At 34.5% G+C, this 21,029-nt stretch overlaps 2 protein-coding genes and 1 long non-coding RNA gene across 8 annotated transcripts; 1 reads left to right on the top strand and 2 right to left on the bottom strand.

Annotated features, from left to right (window-relative positions):
- The first annotated feature begins 638 nt into the window (after positions 1 to 638).
- LOC100748252 (heart- and neural crest derivatives-expressed protein 1) lies at positions 639 to 8,196 on the top strand. Of its 5 annotated transcripts, none has more exons than XR_004461666.1 (3): positions 639 to 3,629; positions 5,671 to 5,815; positions 8,185 to 8,196. XR_004461666.1 is itself a non-coding variant. In XM_012385394.3 (3 exons), exons 1-2 carry the CDS (start codon positions 2,733 to 2,735, stop codon positions 5,805 to 5,807), a joined length of 990 nt encoding a protein of 329 aa, XP_012240817.1. In that variant the 5' UTR covers positions 639 to 2,732; the 3' UTR covers positions 5,808 to 5,815; positions 8,185 to 8,196. The 5 variants fall into 5 exon arrangements, 4 of the variants coding, with proteins under 4 accessions (XP_012240817.1, XP_024223177.1, XP_003489309.1 ...); XM_012385394.3 differs by having other exon boundaries at positions 639 to 3,585; XM_024367409.2 differs by lacking the exon at positions 8,185 to 8,196 and adding an exon at positions 5,898 to 8,005 and having other exon boundaries at positions 639 to 3,585; positions 5,671 to 5,832.
- Positions 8,197 to 9,712: 1,516 nt separating this feature from the next.
- On the bottom strand, positions 9,713 to 12,563 carry LOC117151623. The gene is made up of 3 exons (XR_004461675.1): positions 12,433 to 12,563; positions 11,565 to 12,281; positions 9,713 to 9,796 (listed from the first exon to the last, which is right to left on the bottom strand). It is a non-coding gene; the product is annotated as an uncharacterized LOC117151623 (long non-coding RNA).
- Positions 12,564 to 17,436: 4,873 nt separating this feature from the next.
- Positions 17,437 to 20,431, bottom strand: LOC100748130 (ubiquitin-conjugating enzyme E2 J2). 2 transcript variants are annotated; one of them, XM_003489260.3, is made up of 5 exons: positions 20,170 to 20,431; positions 19,779 to 20,059; positions 19,209 to 19,443; positions 19,010 to 19,138; positions 17,437 to 18,934 (listed from the first exon to the last, which is right to left on the bottom strand). In XM_003489260.3, exons 2-5 carry the CDS (start codon positions 19,892 to 19,894, stop codon positions 18,722 to 18,724), a joined length of 693 nt encoding a protein of 230 aa, XP_003489308.1. In that variant the 5' UTR covers positions 19,895 to 20,059; positions 20,170 to 20,431; the 3' UTR covers positions 17,437 to 18,721. The 2 variants fall into 2 exon arrangements, with proteins under 2 accessions (XP_003489308.1, XP_033176447.1); XM_033320556.1 differs by having other exon boundaries at positions 19,779 to 20,054.
- Between the last annotated feature and the right edge of the window lie 598 nt (positions 20,432 to 21,029).

Raw genomic sequence — 21,029 nt, 5'->3', positions numbered from 1 at the left:
CAAACCCCTCGAGGTTTTCAGCTGCAAGGGAAGGCTAGAGGGGTCAGGAAAACGCCGCGAGTTATTCGACTTTGATCAGCAACGAGTATTATTTTGGTGTTTGGCCGCGTTATTTATCGGCCTCTTTATTGGCGATCTGATTTTCAGTTGGCCACGAGCCAGGATCCGGGATTTTCTGCTTGGTCGTTTCGCTTCCCAGAAGTGAACGGGAGAGACGATGAAGCCGCGCTAATGTCTTCACTTTCGATAAACGTGTTCCGACGTTGACGACAAACCCAGACGCTTGCTCTGAGACTTCCTCAAACGTTCGAAAGTCTCTCTATAGATTGCTACCTTGGTTTAACACCTATTAATGACGACATGGAAGTATTTTAATGTAATAATGCTTACTCTTTGAGGTTATGTTCTTGCAAGATGAGAATGAGATGAGAATTCCACTTTGAAATGAGAATTTTTGTTATTAGTTGTGAAAGATTGTAATGGAGGAAGAAATTGATAATAAACCTAGAAATTAAGTCTACAGAGCCAAGAATACGTACGTTTCACTGAAAATGAATCTTCGTGTACTTTTCATTGTAATACGTGTAACAATTTATGGGAAAATTGTATTCCAAAAATTTATGAAAAATTTCTCATTGTATATGTAAAAAGAAACTGTAAACAGATGAATAACATATTAGAGAAAATAAATTGAGAAAACAAAACTTTCGAAATTAGAAGAACATTACATGAACTGATTGTTACAGAGACTTAGATTGATATTTAAATTAAAAATAACAAAAAGACTATATACTTTAGTTATATGTAAAACATTAACCGAAACAACGTACAACGAGAAATATACGAATCATAGAAGAAATTTAGCGCAGTAAAAGTTTGGAATTAGCGTAAGCAGATTTTCCTGATTAATTTAGAGATTCATTTGGCTTAGTCGCCACCCCCACAACTAAATTTTACACAGGCGTGGCTGGACGGGGAATGGTAAATCACGGCACCGGGTAGGAAAACCGTGGAACCCGTGGAAGCTCGAAACGCGGAATTTATAGACACCTTCAAAAGAGCTTTCGTCCGTCACAACAAACACGTCTCGGCAATCCAGCCTGGTCATCCATCACCCAACCTCGCCACGCTGGAGTTGTGCTCTTCCACGCGTGATTTTCAATCGTTCCACGCCTGATGCATTAATTTCAATCCGCGAAAACACACCAATCTCAGCCTACCCTCGATTAAAACGTCTGCGAACCTGGGCGCCGATACTTGATGCCTCGAGTTACACCATTGTTGCTTGAGAAGATTTATGGTGCTTGGTTTATCCATGTATGCAAGTGGTAGAGCATGGAGGAGTATATGTTCAGGCAGCTTCCAGGATATAACCAATATAAAAAGATGTATGAAACGGATTAGTAGAGGTACATTGATATTTTAGGGGTGGTTTATAATTAGACTGATCAGGATAATTAAACCTAATAAGGATTACGTAGAGAAATAATAAAAGAAGCAAATTGGGAGAATATAATTGTAAAAGATACTGAACTATGGACGCTAAAATTGAAAATAGATGAGATGAATTAGTAGAGATGAGTCGATATTGTATGATAGTTCATTATCATCTAGTTATGATTAAATGGGCATCAATAAATGATTTATGTATGGCGTTAAAAAAAAAAGGGATCTGAAGAAAGATTCATACTCGAAGAAAGGAACGCTATCACAATGATGAGTAAACGAAAGGAAGCCGAGGAATCGCGCGTTTTCGCGCCAAGTGAATGCAAAGTTTCGCACATCGGAGCGTGTTCCTGGCTATCCCCCGCTTTATTCTCACTGGCTCCTCACGATATAAATATTCAACATGGGTCGTCCCTCGAGCCTTCTATCCTTCTCCATCATATCTCCCTTTCCACTTCTTCTCCCTACTCACAGCCTACCATCTCTGTCGCACACATCATCCAGCCAACTTGTACTCCGTCTTTCTAGCCTCTCCACTCTTGCAGATCAAGATCACCGAGGCAACACAGAGAGATCATCAATCATTCCGCATAAAACTTTATAAAATCTCCATCAACAAGATCTGAAAACCAAATACTCAGATGAAACAAACCTTTAAGTAGCATATCTCACAAATACAAAACTATACTCTCATGCACTCGAATCTCTTCTTTATACAAGAAGCGAAGAGACTTCATTACAAAAAAAAAGAGATAAATCAGGGGAACTAAATGGGAAAAAAATATAAATCGTCTGAAAGTGTCCAAATTCCACTTTCACCCATCTCATCTCTCCCCTCCCGGGTCTGTCTACCTCTTTGATAATGGCTACAACTTTGTAGATGCCCGATCGCGTTCTCCAACCTCCCAAACGCCCTTTCAGTGCATCTTTTTCTTTCCAACAGAGGAATCTCGTGGGTGGGGACTGATGGACGCGACGGATAAAAGAAACCGTCCCAGAACGAGGGAGGGATTAGGTTAGGAAGACAGAGGGGCCAGGTAGGGGAGCAGTACGCGGTGAAGGGTAGGGGTACGGTTCTATAGCCGGAGGCGGGGTTCCTGGTTGACATGAAGAGGCAGTCCGAGGGCCGGTTCCTTCAGACGACTCTGAACTTTGGAGCAGAGACGTATGTTTATTGGTAACCTTAGCCACCAGTCGTTCTACCCCGTGTACCGTTATATAGTATCCTTTACAGTGTATCCAACAGTGGTGATTAGTTGAAAATAGCTGCAAAGTGGATTTCAAATATGCAGCCAGTGAGTCTTCAGGCGCAGAGGATCCAAGGACTTTATCTTCTAGATAACAACGACAGCTCTGGCATTCCACATAGCGCTGACAGCTCTGCTAGCAATTCTCCTCATCATTACGAGAGATTTTCACCTTCAAAACATTTGATGGATCTCAGTAGCCCTCCGGAACACAGAGATGACGAGGAGCTTGGATATCAAGCCCATCATCATCTTCATCATCACCACCACCAAGTGGTCTATCAAGAACCTACTTATTTGATGTATGAAAACTCTGGCGAGAAAAGGTACCAGGAGCATCCCAATGGCAAGATCCTGAGAGAGCTTCAGACCGATTATGACAGGCGTCCCCATGATAATTCCCCAGGATTCTTATCAGACCATAGCAGAGATCATGAACAAAGTCTTTATTTGACACCATCACCACAGATGTACTCCTCCGGAGGTGAAGAGATGGCACCTAGACAAGCACAACAGGGCTACCATCACATGGAGGCGATTGAATATAAGCCTGATATAGAGCAGAGGTGCAAGCAAGTAGAGAAGAAAACTTATGGAAGAAAAAGAAAATCTTGCAGTAGTGAAAACAGTGTAGTCTCAACGAAGAATATTAGAAGAAAGAGTGGAACTTCTGAAGAAATACACATTCAGAGAGTGATGGCAAATGTGAGGGAGAGACAGAGGACTCAGAGTTTGAACGAGGCGTTTGCTGCGCTCAGAAAAATCATACCCACGTTGCCCAGTGACAAGTTAAGCAAGATTCAAACGCTAAAACTGGCCACTAGGTATATCGACTTCCTGTTCCAGGTGTTGCACTGCAACACGGAAAACACCGATGGCGGCGAGGATGGTGGTGAGTCTTCTGGTGGAGTTTTAGTTCGCATTCCTTCAATTTATGTATGTATTTTGAAAGCAATTTGAAGTATGTAATCAGTATCGCTTTGTTCTTTTTATTCCAAACTCTTTGATTCTAACATTGAAACTCAGATATTGAAATAAGTAAAATCTTAGAATCTTCGGAGCTGAAATCTTAATAATCTGGCCCAATATAAAGAATGTTTTTGAAAAAAATTAAACAATTGAAAGTTAACAAACTACTAAGAATATAGTAATATGACAATTTGATGATAAATCGAATTTTTCAATTTTTAATATTCTTTCAAACATATTCAATTTTTATGTGAAAATAAATATCGACTCGTTTCTTCTACTTGAGCGCTTCAGTTCCGATACAAAAACATTGTTATCAAGATGAATGGTGTATTACACATCTCCAAACATATCCGAATATCGAAGTAGCAATGCTTGATAGCAAGTAGCAAAGTCTCCGTCGGTACCTTTCTTCAGCCAAGAGCACATGTTTATAGAAACTAGCTCGCGTTTGTTTAAAGTAGTCCCGTAATTAAACAGACCCCCATGAAGAAGTGGTCCTCCGATTCGAATGTCAGAAACCATGTTAAGTAGCTGTGTCATTCCTGGAGCTAGTCCTTCAGGTAAACATCTTTCCTCACTCGACTCGGTTTGTCATCAGCCAAACGATGTTTATAAATTGATAGGTGAGCAAACAGGGGATCTAAAGTTTCTACGAAGCTTCTGGAAGCTGCATTTGTTTACATGAAACAATTTATCTCTTCTTCTTTGTTCAGGTTACTTAGTTTCCTAATTCATGTTTAGCACGTTTGCTGGATCTTTCGTATTATCTTGGATGAGAATTGAGAATATTTGTGATAGAACATAGAAGAAATTATCATGACATGGTTTCTAAGGATAAATTAAGCTTCTGCCGTTGTTCAGTTAATGGAGATTGAGATATCTGCGATGGAACCTAAAAAAAAGTTTTATAGTAAATTAGATCATTCTTAGAATAGCTTATTAAAAATGAATGTTTAAGGTTTTCAAAGATAGATAAACCTGTCTTATTGTTCAAGCTGACTGATCTCTTATCCTAATTTCAACATTAATTTATACATCCATAGTCTTCTTAAACAAAGGTGAAAATAAAGTTGCCAATTTTTTGGTATCTCTCTCCAGCTTAAAATTAAAGTCTTTATGAGATTTATGATGGTTTCTCGGAGCAAAAACAGCTTCTGTCGATATCGTAGCAAGGGGGAACGTGTCTTTGTTAGCTTTTTTGCATCCCAATATCTTAGCCAGGATTGACATAGTACAAGGCGACCTAGTGCAAACCAAATGGCGACGATATACCATAACTTCAGGTGACTAAAGATATCGAGACACGCTAACTGTCCCGAAGACGACGATTGGTCCGTTTTCAGCGCTGCAACCGCGAATACCGCTCTTCCATGTTTCTTTTTCACTTTGCTTAACTGATATCCCATGACGTTTCTCCCTTCGTCTCGACGTGCATTCTTTTTACTTGCTTGCGCCGGAACATGGATCCTTCAGCTCTCATTCTTTTACTTTTCATCCCAATGTATAGAGGCAAGCTTTGAAATTTTTAGTATTTCCTGTTACAATATTTGGAGTTTCAATAACATCGAGAATTCTTCTTGGGATTGTAAGCTTCTAAGATATTGAAATTTGGTATTACAAGCTTTGGAATTTCAATTTTCATTATTCTCAACTATGCGATTTTTAACTTTCACAATTGCAAGTTTTAAGATACCAAACATTTACAATTTTTAACTTTGAAATTCTAAGCTTTTACAATTCTGAGCTTTGGGCTTCCAAATTTTTGCAATCCCAGGCTTTAGAATTCTAAATTTTTCTAACAATTCTAAGCTTTTTGGAGCCTAAATTTTGCCATTCTTATCCTCGCGATTGCATATTTCTGGAATTTCAAACATTGCTATTCGAGAGTCTGAATTTTCGACATTTCTCGTTCCAATACTCGGAATTTCATTCCTTACAGTATACACCGGTCCAAGGATGAAGTCCAGAGGGAATTAATCAAGCTCGATTTCCTGTCTTCTTCCAGGCGAAAGAAATCCAAGAAGCGCTGTCCTAGCTGCCAGAGAAATAACTTCGTCGTCGTGCAGTTACATGGCCCACGAGAAACTCTCGTACGCTTTTAGCGTTTGGAGAATGGAAGACGACTGGAATTCTAATGTCTAGAGAAGTCTGTGTCACGCTCAACAAGGTAAAAGTTACTTAAAACCCTTAATCAACGCTTGGACACTGTGTAAATACTTCCATAAACCTCAGGACACAGAGCTTCGAGAAGGCTCGACGATTATTTAATCCCCATGCCGTACAATTCCCACGAAGTTCAAATAGCGTGTGGTAAACAACAACAACGTTCGAAATTGTGTAAATCGTACAGTCGCCTCTGATATGTAAATGCATGTGTAAGATACAACTAATTTTCATTTGCAAGATGTTTGATAAGTAGTTACTACCGATTGAGCATTGAACAAGAAAGATTTATTATCTTGAAATAAATAATAAATCAATAACATCGATATACTAAGTCTCTCATACGTGTTATTTATGTTTGGCCTGATCGACGTAACACGTCTCTCGCACGTGTTGTTTATGTTTAGCCCAATCAACATACCACGTCTCTCGCACGATATTGTAGGTTAAGCAATATAACATATTATCACAAAAAGGTGGAAATCACGCAAGTTCATTATAAAGTGAAGCGTGGATTTATTTTCGCTGGCACGAAAATAACGAGATTACGACTGATCGGAAGAAGATAATATAAATTGACGGTTTGAAATTGTTTGTACACTGTGAATACTTGTATCTATAGGAAATTTGAATATGCAAAAATCTACAGGATGCATATACCGTGCGAGAATATATAGAATATCCATAGCAAAAGAAGCATTTGTCATATTTAGTTTCTACATCTTTGGTTGTATCTATACAAATTTGAATTATCGTGACCATCCAATCTAGTCTACCGATTAGCATCCTTCAGATCAAAAATTGAATTTTCCACTTCTCATGTTACTATTAAATGATATATACTATATTCTGAAGCAATCTATATGGAAAAACCAAAGATTTGATGGTGAAGAGATGCTGTCACACTTGCTGACCGTTGTACATAAATAATTAACAGCAATTATTCGTAGTGGAGGGCCAGTGACGTGCTTTATTGACCGCTCTTTGAAATATAATCGCGACAGTCGACTTTACGCCGCTATAGATCAACGGTTAGGTCTATACGATATAACGTAAGCCAATAATTTACGCCTCCCCGTCGCTCTATTAACAGTGGAGTGGCTTTGGCCGGCTAGCCAATTCCTCCGCAATTTCTGTACCGTGTGAAAGCGTATGGAGCATCTTATTAACTGATCTCTTCTCGCTTCCGTCAATGTGATCAGGTATCGTCCAAAATCATCATGTTGGTTACGTCGGTGATATTGGAATTTGGTTAAGAAGATTTATTAATTTTAACGAATCTAAATGACGAAAATGATGAAACATAGTTCACAATGATCTTATAGTTACTCTCGTTTAGTTAATTGGTGTTTTTGATATCTGCAATTTCATAGTAAAGTAAGCATTTATAAATTTTGATGAATCCAATTATTGGAAATATTTAATTAATTTGCAAGTTTGAATATTTAAGGATTTGATAATTTCCATAATTGTTTATTTTTCTATGTATTACTGTGATAAATGAATTTATCAAAAAAGATATAGTTGAAGTGGATACTTTTTTAAGATGTTTGCCTGCAAACATTAGGAAGAGGGCTCCTACGTACAATGAAGTCATTCAATGGCCGATTATTGCCCAGATTCCCGAAATGATTTTCTCTTGCTACTTTCATTACCTCTCGAAACGCTGGCCAGTCCATTAGGGTGAATTTATGGTTCTGGAGGCTTCTGCTTCTAAATGAAAAGTCAGCAAGGTCGCGTGTTCTGCAATTGCCAACTAGAGAAACAGAACATTGTGAATATAACATTTCTATTCTAAACAAATATTGCCGATTTTTTTTTAAATTTCTACTACAACTTTTAGTAATTTGTACAAATTCATACCAATGTAAATTTCTACAATACAATAGTCCCATCAACGATAAGGAGAAAACTTGTTGCATTTATAATGCATTTTCCTAACATTTTAATTTTAACACACACAGTTTCTACCAATTCGTATAATTTTTCAATTGCAAATTTCATTAAAATTATACGTACATCAGAATAATTTCAAAATGATACAGCAAGCACCAGCAAGAATTCCCTGAACTCGTCCGATTTTCCTTTCCCAGATTCACGATAGACAGTAGCGTCATTGCTACAATTTTACGAGTTTTTTTTACGAGCCTCGATGATCGTGGCAGGCTAACGTCTCGACGTTGTGGAAACAAGCTCTAACTGCTCCGACGGGTAGATGAAACTTAAACAAAACAACCGGCAGAGAAGCATTAACGAGCATTTTGGCGCCGATAGGTCGGTCAGAATCTCATACATTTCTTCTTCTTTTTCTTCATCATTCTCTTTTATTCCAAAGAAGAGAACAATTTTTGACCAGATATGTATCATAAAGTTAGAATGGAAGTTCTGTTAGAGCTTTGTTTCTGAGTTTCTACGTGAAACGTTTCGAAAGCAAACAGTTATTTTAAACCAAGAAGGCAAGAAGGAAAAGTTAAGCCCGCGTTTGACTTGGTTAACGAAGACACGCTACGTTAAATCCGCCAGCGTCTTTATTGCCGCACTGAATCTTCGTGAAAAAAAGCCTGCCTCCAAACGAGGTGCCATCAGTGTCCCCCTTGAGAAGCTGTCAGAATGCTATTCTCCTTTCTCCGTTCCTTCTTTTTTCCTCGTTGAAAGACCATACCAGTTTTGGAAGATGTTTCATGCAAAAATACTTTTTTTTTTTTTAAGATTTTTCTTAAAGATTCTTACTTTCTTTATTCCGTATAATTATATCTCTTCAAATTTCTGTTAAGAATTTGAATTATCGGTATTATTGGTTATTAAAGAATTTAAATGAGATGACAAGTATAATATCACAAAATTTCAAGATACATATTTGATAGTGAAGAATATAGTATATCTTTCTCTTTGTAAGAAAGTTCAGATGTAAGTGATCCAGAATCCAAGCATAACATTTTATTTTATTCGCAATTAATGAAGAAATTAGCTTTTCTTCGCTATTCAAAAAATCTTTTTTTTCTAGTCTTCAAAGATTCTACTAAAAAGATTTAGTACCTGTGCATTCCTTTTCGTTATTTATCAGTAATAAAATTAGTCACCAAAGTCACCCGAGCACAATTTTTTCATTTCTTCTGGGCTCGATACTCAATATCTAAAAAATGATAGATTATTAATTGGAATTTTCGACAGCGGGTGTAACAACGTAATTTTCAATTAATTAGTTTGTTAGTTCAACTGAAGTCAACTTTTCATAAATATTGAATGTTATATCCTGTGTTCATCCAGGCCTGCACAATGTTAATATCTTAGATCTGATTTTCTCAATTTAAAACAATATGCATCACGCAAATATGTACAATTGCAAACCATCGGTGATTGTGTCAGATTTTTATACTGTTATTTAGTTTTCAAATGGGCTAAATGATAGAACCAAAGATGGGTTTCATATACGTAGTTAAAGTAAGTGGTATTAGGCTACTCAATAACTTCTAATCTCATAAGAGCTACGAGAATTTTGAAAATAAAATTATTTTACACATATATGTAAAGTAATCTCGAGTAAGTTTGTTTGCAAAATCTATAATTATGTAGGGACTTTTGTTGTATTGTAAATTATTAAAAACTAACATTGATCATTTAGTAATAAGGACTAATTTACAACGTAAAGCTCGAGATTGCTAATGTTTTCCACTGTATGTATAAAATTCTTCACATAAATTGTACCTTCTATGATAGTAAACTCCTTAATTATAAGCTTTCAAGAACATCTCGAGTGCCTTGAACATACAGCTAAATCTACCAAAAATCCTGTACATACTAGATTATGTAGACTTCCAAATTGTACATTCTCAACCAACGAGACAGTAATATTTATAAAATGCATGTATATTTTCTTACAAGTTCACTCTTAACTTCACTATCACAAGTAGCAGGAAGTCGCAATAATTTATTCCTCATCGAATTATCACCAAATAATATTGTAAATACTGTAAATATTCGAAACTTATTAAATATTAGAATTTTTTTCTAACTTAGATTGAAGATAAAATTCCTACGAAAAATTTCTTCTCACACATATATATAATATAATTATATTATCAGAATAGAAATTATAAATTAAAATCCTCGGTGGAGATCCTCAGTTTAAGTCAGATAAAAACTTTCTTCCAAGTTTAACATTTTCCTTAAAATTATTCTAGATTTGTTGACTTATTCCGATTGGCCTTTTCAATTATACAAATAGCTACACTCCACTGGGATATTTATATAATTCTCGATATATTTTTATTGAGAATTAATATAACTTTACAAAAAAGTTTCCTATGACATGTGGACACTTGGATTTCCATTCCTTAAAACGATGCCAAAGTGCATTTTTTAATACTATCTATCAGCGTGCACTTGCACGACTTTCTAATGTACAGTATTTTTATATCTATTGCGAGAATTGCAATAAAATTGACTATTAAGTATATAAATCTCTCTTGTACCTTGATAATCCTTTCCCCTATTTTTCTCAATTTACAAATTTAATATATCAATGAAAAATGAGAAGAATAATTTCTTTAATTACAGAGTATTTCTCAAATACTTAATTCCATATACTAGTATATATCAAATATTTAAAAATTATATTAATCATTATACTACAAACTGTACACACATACTACGAAAAATATTTATGTTAAGACATTGACCAAGAAGAGCATTGTGATTCCAAACTTACAACTCTAAATTTTGGGATTCTACACTTTTGCAATTCAAATCACCGATAATCGGAAGAATCTTAGAAATTCGCGAGATAATTCCAAGTATTTACAGAAATACTCCAAGTATTAAAATTTGACATATGCTTTCACGCTCAGTACCCACATCAGAGTTCCAACAACGCCGGAAGTTCTATCGCGGAAACAGGCGACGCTCAAAGAGCGGGGATGGTCGCGTAATGCTCAGCTGACGTCACGAAAACTCGTAACGAGTTCAGGCGCGAAATGTATGGATATTCCCAGATCGTAAATTCAAAGAAGCATCGTGGAAAGACGAGGAACGACAGGCGAAGCGGAGTAGGGACGAAATAGCATCGGAGGAGAGCCGATAAATAATTTACCAAACGTCAGCCGATGGCAGGCTTAATGGATTAGACGAGCCAGTGCAAATATTATTGCAAGGAAACGGCAACTAGCGACGCCCAGTTTGTCCGATTGGCTAAAAACGATGTCAACCGCCAGTCTTTTGGCCAATCAACATACACCGGATGTTCGTTTCGATCTTTTCGACATGTTATTCCCTCCACTATTCCTCTTCCATATTAGAAGGACACGCAATCTTACTTCTTCTAACGGAATGTTCAATTCAATTCCTTATGTTTATTTCATTCTGATCTAAAGTGTTGAATCAAGAGGGGACTTTTAATAAATTTTGAATAATCGTGCTGTATGAAGAGATTAAGATTCGAGGACAGACGTCTACCTGAATGTGTTACCTAGTTTAATGCTTCCGTTGAGAAAATAGATCTCTTCCAGCCATTTGCATAATAATTTACTAACTGATCTGATACTCACTAGTCTTCACTATTTCCCTTTCATTTTAGAAGGGTATCTTACTTCTTCTGGGGAAATTTTCAATTCAATTTCTGACGTTTGTTTCATTTTCACCTATAATGTTTAATTGAGAGAAAATTTGAAATAAATTTTGAATAATCGTGTGTGTAAGTAGTTTAAGACTTAAAAGTAGGAGTTCAGTCCAATACATTACCTGATTCAATGTTCCTGTCGGGAGAATAAACTTCTTCGATGCTTTTATACCATAAGTCACCAATTGCATTGATATGTACCGGGTTCTAAATTATAAATTTCTATTGCACAAACCGATTTTGCTATTACGCGTCAAATAGGACAGTCAGTTAGCTTATAGTTTATAAAATCCACTTGTTCAATGTTAATTATTTTGGTTACCAATCTTATTACTACTGAATTAGGTTAATAATATTAATTCAATTGTGCAAAGGGACTTCGAAGCCGCGAAGGTAGTTATGTATTACAAGACCAAGAAAGATTCTTTCTTAGAAGGGAAAAGAGTAGCTACTATCTCTTCACTTTTCTCTTTTTAAAACGCAGTCGTCAGTGAATTGGAAGCGTACTTGTGATCGTAAAGCAACCGACCGGTAGCTGGAAGACCTGTCACATTCTCCCATGGTGATCCCAGAAATCTGAGAAACCACCTAACCTAAACATAGCGACCCACCACGCTTCACCGGTTTATTTACGAACGCGAGAACTCGATGGAAATCCTGCCATCGGCGTCCGTGACTGTACTATGTTTTTCTACTTCATCTTCTTCTTCTGTTTCTTCTTCTCCGTTTCGTGGATAGTAGACTTTTTAATTTAATACACTGATAATGTTATATATTCATTGATGAAGAGAATCAGATAAGATTTAAGAAACTCGCTTTAGGCTTACGTTGATTAAAATCTGCAGAAAAGTATTTAGAATAAGTTTCAAGGTAAAATTCATGTGAAGATAATATCTACTCATTACATAATAAAATAAGTTTTGCATATAAGTATAAATCTTTTCCAATAAGTCAGTAATTAATAAATTTCCAATAGATCACTAAGTTTACCATAAGTTTCCTAATTTTGAAACTCTAATATTTCACCCAGTATCTAGCAATTTCTCGTCTTGTCCAAAAATCAGCACGAGATAGATATATACTTGAAACGAAGAACGTTTGGAAGCTGACAAGGTGGACGGCGGAGTAGGCAGATAGAGGCTATGCAGGGGCTAGATACGGTGGAAAGGTTAAACATCTGTTCTCTGTCTTTTCCTACTAAATCACCGCAATTTCTGTCACTCCTTTCGTTTTCCCCCAGGATGATGAATCGTCCGTCGTTAGTGCCAAGTACGACCACCACCTCCTCCACCCTCCTCACTCGCACACCATGTATATATATCTGTATGGGGGCGATCCAATGGCACGGTGCTCCGTTTTACGCGGCCAGTAAACCGTTTTGCGGCGGGCTGCGCCACTCCAATGGGACGTAGGTAAATACACCGGCAAAGGAACCACCCTGCTGGTTATACTTCGTCGCAGGCACATGTCGATAAAAATAGAAACCGGCGAAATTTTCATCCATTCTCTAACTGAACCTTCAATAACACAACGTTACTTAAAAGTTGCATATTCATGTATCATTGGGCAGATTGAAAATCATAGTAGTATAAGTCAAGGTTTTAAAATTTTCAATTTAGTTGGCAATCATAGTTGACAAGTTATAATTTAATTAATTGACACTGCAAGATTGAAAATACCTATGATCCGTATGTATGATTTGAATAGGTGGATATTTATGTAAACATAAATTTTCATAAGCACTTATAACTGAAAAGACAGTTAAATGTTTCATATAATTTTGCATGCTATGTGCTGTCAATACATTTTTACACTTTCAAGTTCCTCATAAATACGCAGTCTGCTAATCAGTCATAATTTTCTTTTATAGAAAAGATTAATTTCCTCATTCGGTATTTTTCATAATCTATAAAAACAGAAATCTAATTAGTCCTCAATCTTATTTTCTTAATAATATCTTATTAATATTTATTTATTAAGACATTAACGATACTTTTTGACCAAAGAAGCATTTCAGTTTGGGCGGAAAAAGTATTACAGGAAACGGTCGCAGCTGAAAACCGGAGGCGGGGTAACTCAATAAAAGACGCGTTCTCTAAGCGGGAACACCGACATACATAATTCGGTAGCCGATTCAGTCAAGCTTTCCTGTGGCAGTCTCGAGGAACACAAATACCAGTGGCAACTAATTAAGCCGCGTAATGAGCTCGTCCCCGCCAGTTAATTATTTTCGAAATCGTTTTTTCGACTGCTCTGAGGAAATGGATACCAGGAACGGTTTCCTCGAACTGTTCCTAATCGACTCACGACCTTCTAAATCACACTGCTGCATCTTGTACCAATTTATACAAAATGATCCTCTGAAGGATTGTTAACTGCATGCTTCCTTCTGATATAGTGTAATTAATAAATATTTGACGTCTTTTTACAAAATTGTGAACAGAATTGTTAATAAACATGAAAAGAATTATTTTCTCAATATAATCCTAGCTTGTGGTTGAAGTATTTTAACTGCAGATATTGTTATGAAAAAAAGCATAGTAATATCTAATTACAAATTTGAAAGTTTAGTAAACTTAGATTAAATCTGAGAACATTCTTTGTATGTAACTCAAGTCTAATCTAAATGTTAGCTGTACAAATGAATAATCCAAATTTACCAGAGAAATTCAAAGTCTATTTAGAAAAGAGAAATACCGAAAATTGAATTCCGTTACGGAATAATGTTGGGTCTTTATACAAAATCCAATTGTCAGGGCACTAACAGGATGTTCTACGAAATTGCTGCGTGACAACGTTAGGCCACACACTGCTTCTATGACAAAAAGCATCATAATGAATGATGGTTGGTGTCTTGCAGCAGCCAACTTATTCACTAGACATTGCTCTTTCTGATTACCACCTTTCCGATCGATGTAACACGTCTCCTTATCCAATACCCACTTCCAATTAGTGGATCAGATACAAAAATGGCTTGAATCTTGTCTAAAGACGCAGCATTCTGCCGTGGTGGAATTCATTACTTGCCTAATAGATCACTTAAAGTTAAACAACGGCCAATACTTTTTGTATTGTATTGTTTTTTAAATAAACTATGAGCTTAACTGAAAAATTTGGATTATTCATTAGTATACCTAATGTTTCAATTGCAAATATAGTAATCAAGAGAAATAGAGTAAAATCTAATTGCAAATTACTAAATCTAGTAAATTTAGTGATTAAATCTAAGGATATAGAATGGAATAGAGACACGTCGCGGACATGTGCGTCTTATTTTCGCAGGATTTCAGGCATGACCAAAGTATCCTGGCGCCTGGTTCGATGATTTACTTGCAGGAGGCGGTCTCCAGGCGAAAAGCAGTCGAGAAAGGGGATGTTGGGATCGCTAGGGAAGGAGCCTATGAACGACTTCCTTATTATTTCATGGTTAAATAAATTGCTGTTTGCTTCTTTTGCGGCATATTTTCATAGATTAAGGTGGATCTTCGTGAAACTGGTGTACAGGAAGCTTTCAAGGCAGCTGCACTATTGTTCGAACGCAAAGAACACGGGACGCCACGAAGATTTCTTGAAGTCATTAAAAATCTGTGACTTTGAGTGGAAAGGATGAAGTTAGAACATAAAAATAATATTTAATCTAGATGCATTTCAGTTATATTAGAAATTAGGAATTATTTATATTGGAGAGAGGAAAATGTTGCGAATTACTTATATTGAAAGTTTGAAATTATTCATATTAAAAAATTAGACATTACTTACGTTAAAAACTGAAAACTTTTATTACCAGTAAGATAAGTATCAAAATAAAATGGTACCCGATTACGCAAAACTAGAAAGATAAAAATACAAGATGTATTTGTTTCACTTAGAAATATAAGGTATACACATTCAGATATTTTTAAGTAGCTAGTATATATAGTTACCGAATTTATAGATAGGTAACGTTTAAAAACGCAGTAGTCAGACGCCCACAGTATTTACAGAATTTAATGGTTATTATGACCATATACCATTTGCAATTAATAGCATGAATCGATTGAGACCTGTAAAGTTAGAATTGATTAAAGTTAAGGCATTTTTAAATTACAGGAATTCGAATAAACATATATATATATATAAACATATGCATATACACATATACATGCATACGTTAAGACCAAACACAATACTCTCCTCCTAATGTAGTCAGTAAAAATTAGAAATCTAGTAAGCTTAACTGCCAACGCTCAAAATTAAGAAATGGCGGCCAACCTAATCTCAAACTTATTTAATTTCAAAACCAAATTACTTTACATTTCCTAAAAAAAAAATAGAAAATTGGTTAAAAAATAAAGAATTGTTAGTTCAGGCTTCCCCTAAATTATTTAAATTAATTATATTAATTCCTCAAATCATCATAATTCGAATATTCTTCGTTTATTATCCTAGTTGATATTCGTTCATCTACGTTCGAATTCCGAGTACACGGCTCCAGAGGCAGAAACGAGTAAACGTAGAATCGGTACGAAAGTAAAAGACGGCTTCACAGGATGCATCCTTCCTCCCGACCGCACTCAAACAAGGGAGCATTGAAAGAAAATTCTAACTGTTTACCATCCCGGTAAACTGCCACTGCTCCCATTCCCTTTCTTCCTTTTCGATCGACAAACCGTTGAATGGTTCTTTAAACAATTCTCGAAGATGCTACATACACATACACATATGTATGTCGATCGAATTTTAATCGTAACTCATCAGGTGTATCGATAATCGATAATACTCGATAATACTCTATAAAATATTTAATATTATTTCAATGAACTTTATTCTGCAGAACACCAAATTTGTGATTTTTTTAAATAACTTATGCTAATTTTTAATAATCTTCGCGCTTTAAAACGTTTGATTTAGCTTGTCAAAAACTCAAAAGAAGTTACAAATTCGTTGTGCCCCAAAACGAATTTCAGCCAAATATTCTTCAAATCGTAAATCGTAACTGTAATTAAAAATACGATATTAAAGTTAAAAAATTATTTCAAAAAGGATATTTGGATTCGAGAAATTCGATGTTTTTGGATATTTGAAAACTAATAATAAAATATAAATATTTCTTTCAAATTTCTCTGGTATACTGCATTTTTCTGCGTGTTCGATATTGTGACTACATAAGTCAAATAAGACATGTAATTGTATTAGCATCGTTGTGATATGCTTAACATATATAAAAAATTCGATGATTATTTCTTTATTTATTATAGTATATTATATGTCTGTATATAAAAAGGAAATAGATGATACACAAAGCGCAAATTGTGCGACGAAAAATTGACCAGAAAATTGTATCACGACGACATCTGTAAGTGTCAATCTTAAACTATAACCACAATTTTTCGCTTAATATAAGGTAGCTATATTTTCTAATTATATATTATTTACACGTTGAGTAATAAAATAAAAGTAGTTTTTCATGTATACGAGTGAATAGAAGGCATGTAACTAATATACATTTGTAAATTTTACGTGGAGGCAGAAAATGATAACGAATGTCAATAACAAGTGAAAATACAACTTACTTCAGATTTTGTTTTACAACTAAAAGTGAATGATTTCCTCTTCTATCCATAATTGAACAAAATTAATCCAATTGGAAGAGAAAACGATCATTTCTTTATAAAAATACTCATTAGAACGTAGAAGTTGCTTTTAAACACATTGCGCTTCAAGATGGTGCGAGGACATGACGAAAAAGAGCGCGAAGGTTTCATTTTCAAATTCTGTTCGTATTTCAAATTCGCGTGCATAATTTTCAGTGCTAATAAATTATTCTGGGTGTATTACACTGGTTGTTCACTAAATTTGTTGTTAAAATATTGAAAGTACTTGAATTCTTAAAATTAAGTAAATTAATCAGCTTGTACATTAAATATTTAGAAATTTTAAATAATTTCCTTTTTCTTTCCTGTTTCTTTTTTTTTACAAATATATCGAATAGCAAGGAAGCAAAAAATAGACATCTTTTTTCGTGTAGAAAAATTATTACATTATTTTTAATCCATAAATAAAACCGACGCAATTCCTTAACATAAATATCGTTTCACGGATTATATGTCAGTTCTGTTTCCATGAATATAGTTTCGTACACGTTACCAGTTAATTACTCGGTAAAGTATAATCGTAATGTGTTAATCTGCGAGTTACAATTAAATCTCATTTTCTTTTTTCCTTTTTTCAATCACACCGGGTGACAGCAAAAGTACACTACGTCCAATAAAACGATGATAACCGATTCGAACGAAACTTCTGAGCAAGCTGAGAACACACAACATGTATATTCAAAGAATCGATTTCTCTAAAATTATCTCTCGAAACAGTTAAACAATGAATACTGACACTGATCTGTTCAATTTCTTTGCTTTTTTTTAACTTTGTTATCAACTGATATTACACACGTCTTACTAGTCTACTACACGTATTTACAAGATCGGCACGTTTCATCAATGACACAAGCTATTCTCTACTAAGCTTAGTTCGATTCAGTTAGAAATTTTAACTTAGTTTCTCATTGGCACATCGCAGAGACGAACTTCTATTTATTTTTAAACGTATTCGGGAAGTGTTTTTTGTTGTTGAAGCATCGTGCGAAAAGTCCGTTGTGGATGTATGGAAAGAAAGATCAAGAATAGAAAGCAGTAGCAAGATTTGAATCTTCACTGATTTACTTATAGCATTGGGAAGCTCCCACGAATTTACCTTATTACTCTATCTCTTTCATTTTCCCTCTATCCCCTTCTTATATCCTTATACCATGTAGTTACTTACATAATTGTTCAAATAATCGCTAAATATTTATAGTTCAGGTTAGTTGAACTACGCTTTGGAAATTCGCGTAACAGAACTTGACTGAAAGCCAATGGTGTAAATTCGAAATTCAATTCGAATCAATTAACAGCGTTATGATTTGTTTTTCTTCCTTTTTTCTCTTTACAACTGGATAAAGAACTCAGTGACATTTTGTTTGATGATAAACGCTCACAGGTAGAACCCTTTGGGGAATTGTTACCGTAGTTTCGCGGTTACCACATTTAAAATTTGCGAATATAGTACACAACTCGTATTTTACAAGTAACTTTGTTATAAAAATCTATCAAACGCTCGTGTGGTGTGGATTCGATGTGGACAAACAGTCCCAAATCAGTTTTTAATACCTTTCTTCAAGATCTGCACGCATCGTTATTACAACATCTTTCCTCGTTCTTTTTCCTTTATCGAAAAGTATGCTATGTATTCATTTTTCGTTCACTTATTCCATAGCAACGCTCCATAATACGTATTTTACTGTGAAAGCAAATGCTGCGAATCCTATAATGACAACAAGATTGGTGAGCACACTGTACAATGGACTTTGATCCCTTTGTAGTTGATCGCGTAACAGCGACGAAACTTCTGAAGCCGTGGTCTGATGCCTTGCCTGTTTTTCTAATTCTTTTCTGTGTTCCAATTCTGCTTTTATTGCCTATGAAACATGAATTCCTCTACTAATCTATTTGGTATGGATCAAAAGTATATCATTTTGTAATATTAATGATACCTCAACAGTTTCTGGAAAAAGTTCACAGAATAACTTGTCCTTTAAATTGTACTCTAGACTCTGTGCAGCAAATTGTTTTTTCTCGTGATCAGATGTATTGATACTACCCATGGTAGGGCTATTTTCAATCTATCATAAGACAATACATTAGTATTGGATATACTAGAACTAATTTAATTATTAATAATTAATTACATACCATAAAACTAAGTAATCCTGTAAGAATAGTAGATACACTCCACGCTGGATTCCATGTATCAGGATGGAAGTCAGAGATAGACAAACACAATCTTGTATTGACCTTAAATCTGCCATTAGGAGTAGTCATATAAATGCTAGGAGGCTGGAATGGAAATTCTACTGGAAATATAAGTTTTCCATGATAAAATCCTCCTTCATAGGGAGTTTTCTCTGGACCCTTCACAACATAATGCCTAAAAAACATCATACTGTATCTACATATAAGCATTTATAATGACTCACAAAAATATTAGAATGCTTACAGAAACTTTTTATGAATATGCTATGTTATACAAAACATTTTGAATTTTCTTTGGGAGATATATGTTTACATTGAATGTCTTATAATTTCTATGTACATTTTTTAATCAGTTTCAAATTTTATCACAATATTGTGAAATTTCAAAATGTTTTATACAACACATACAAATATACATAAAAGTTTCCTAAGGTAAATGTCTATATACTTTTATAAGTCACTATGTATAACAGATTATCTCTTAATATACAAAACATTTAAAACACATACCATTCTAATATATTCGAGGGTACTGGCTCTGCAACAACATATGGTACAGGATCCTTTTTAAGACGTAAGTAGTCTTGCTTCAGTCTCGCTGTTGCACTGTTCGTTGTCCTATTCATGTTGTATACAAAATGTTTTGTGAATTCTTTCTAATTCTCTAATCAATTGACCTCTTCTTTTACCTCTTTGTTTTAAAATATATTTCTCTGAACAATTTTTTACAAAACTTTTCTATGTTGACTCTGGGACAAGTGTGACACCTTTTGTTTAAGTTTCGCACTGAACTAAGAAAAGGATAAAAATTATGTTTCACGTGATAACTTGAAATGTCGATTTTCATAAATTTTTAAATGTATTGTATTGTTTGGATATCACGTTCAATGTATTACCTTACCTGGTAACCTGATAAAAAAGAAATTTGCAACTTTAAGAAAGATAGGTTATATTCTCTTCGAAATTCGGTAACTTAAATACAGACGAGAACGCAAGTTAAACAGAGTGGATTTGTCGCGAAATCGTTCGTGATATCTTTGTCTTTTCACTTACAGAATATTCACGAATGACACTAAATTTGACAGCAACTCTTTCATGACACAAAACATATGACTATGAAATGCACTGAATTATTTCATTTCGCAACAGTGCTGCCAAGTATTATAATATGATAATAAATATTGGCTGATCGATTTATAAATCATTTTTCCTTTGCTATTGAATTTTTTGTTTTATTTATTATTTCCTTTTCATTAGTTTATAAAAAAGTTATGATGATTCAAATTCTGTTATCAATGCTTTTAAGATTTCGATAATGATTATTTATTGAATGGAATTTTATAGAAAATATAATTAAAGAAATAAATTGCATTCTATATTTCAAAAAATTGTAATTATAAGGTTGTTAAAAAATATAGAGTAATTATACGTATATAAGAATTAAAATGGGAGGAATCAGGAAATATAAGTTTAAATGTTTGAATTTCTAAGATAATAAATTTAATTGATAAGTAATTACAGAAATTAATTGTCATTCTAAAACAAAAGTTTTTAAATTCCTACTTTCGAAAGTTATCTTTTCGCTTATTAATATCATAAATCACAAGATCGATCATTTAAAAAAATTCGATGAATTTTTAAACATCGATTAAAAAACAAATATACGTATTAATATTTTATAAATATTACTATTATCATTAAGGAAACATCGTTATTTAAAAAATGATCTTTCCGAAACTATAAAAGCTATGTTCGCGTAAT

The sequence above is a fragment of the Bombus impatiens genome, unplaced genomic scaffold (assembly GCF_000188095.3).
Source record: "Bombus impatiens unplaced genomic scaffold, BIMP_2.2 scf_0320, whole genome shotgun sequence".
Taxonomy (NCBI): Eukaryota; Metazoa; Arthropoda; class Insecta; order Hymenoptera; family Apidae; genus Bombus; species Bombus impatiens.
This window is presented reverse-complemented; position numbering and strand designations above follow the sequence as displayed.

Bases quoted from the DNA above. Each gene is read 5' to 3' on its own strand.
- LOC100748252 (XM_012385394.3), top strand. From the start codon at position 2,733: ATGCAGCCAGTGAGTCTTCAGGCGCAGAGGATCCAAGGACTTTATCTT. The intron at 3,586-5,670 runs GTGAGTCTTCTG...GTCTTCTTCCAG, and splicing joins CGATGGCGGCGAGGATGGTG to GCGAAAGAAATCCAAGAAGC.
- LOC100748130 (XM_003489260.3), bottom strand. From the start codon at position 19,894: ATGAATAGGACAACGAACAGTGCAACAGCGAGACTGAAGCAAGACTAC. The intron at 19,444-19,778 runs GTATGTGTTTTA...GATGTTTTTTAG, and splicing joins CCCTCGAATATATTAGAATG to GCATTATGTTGTGAAGGGTC. The intron at 18,935-19,009 runs GTATCATTAATA...CATGTTTCATAG, and splicing joins TTTTTCCAGAAACTGTTGAG to GCAATAAAAGCAGAATTGGA.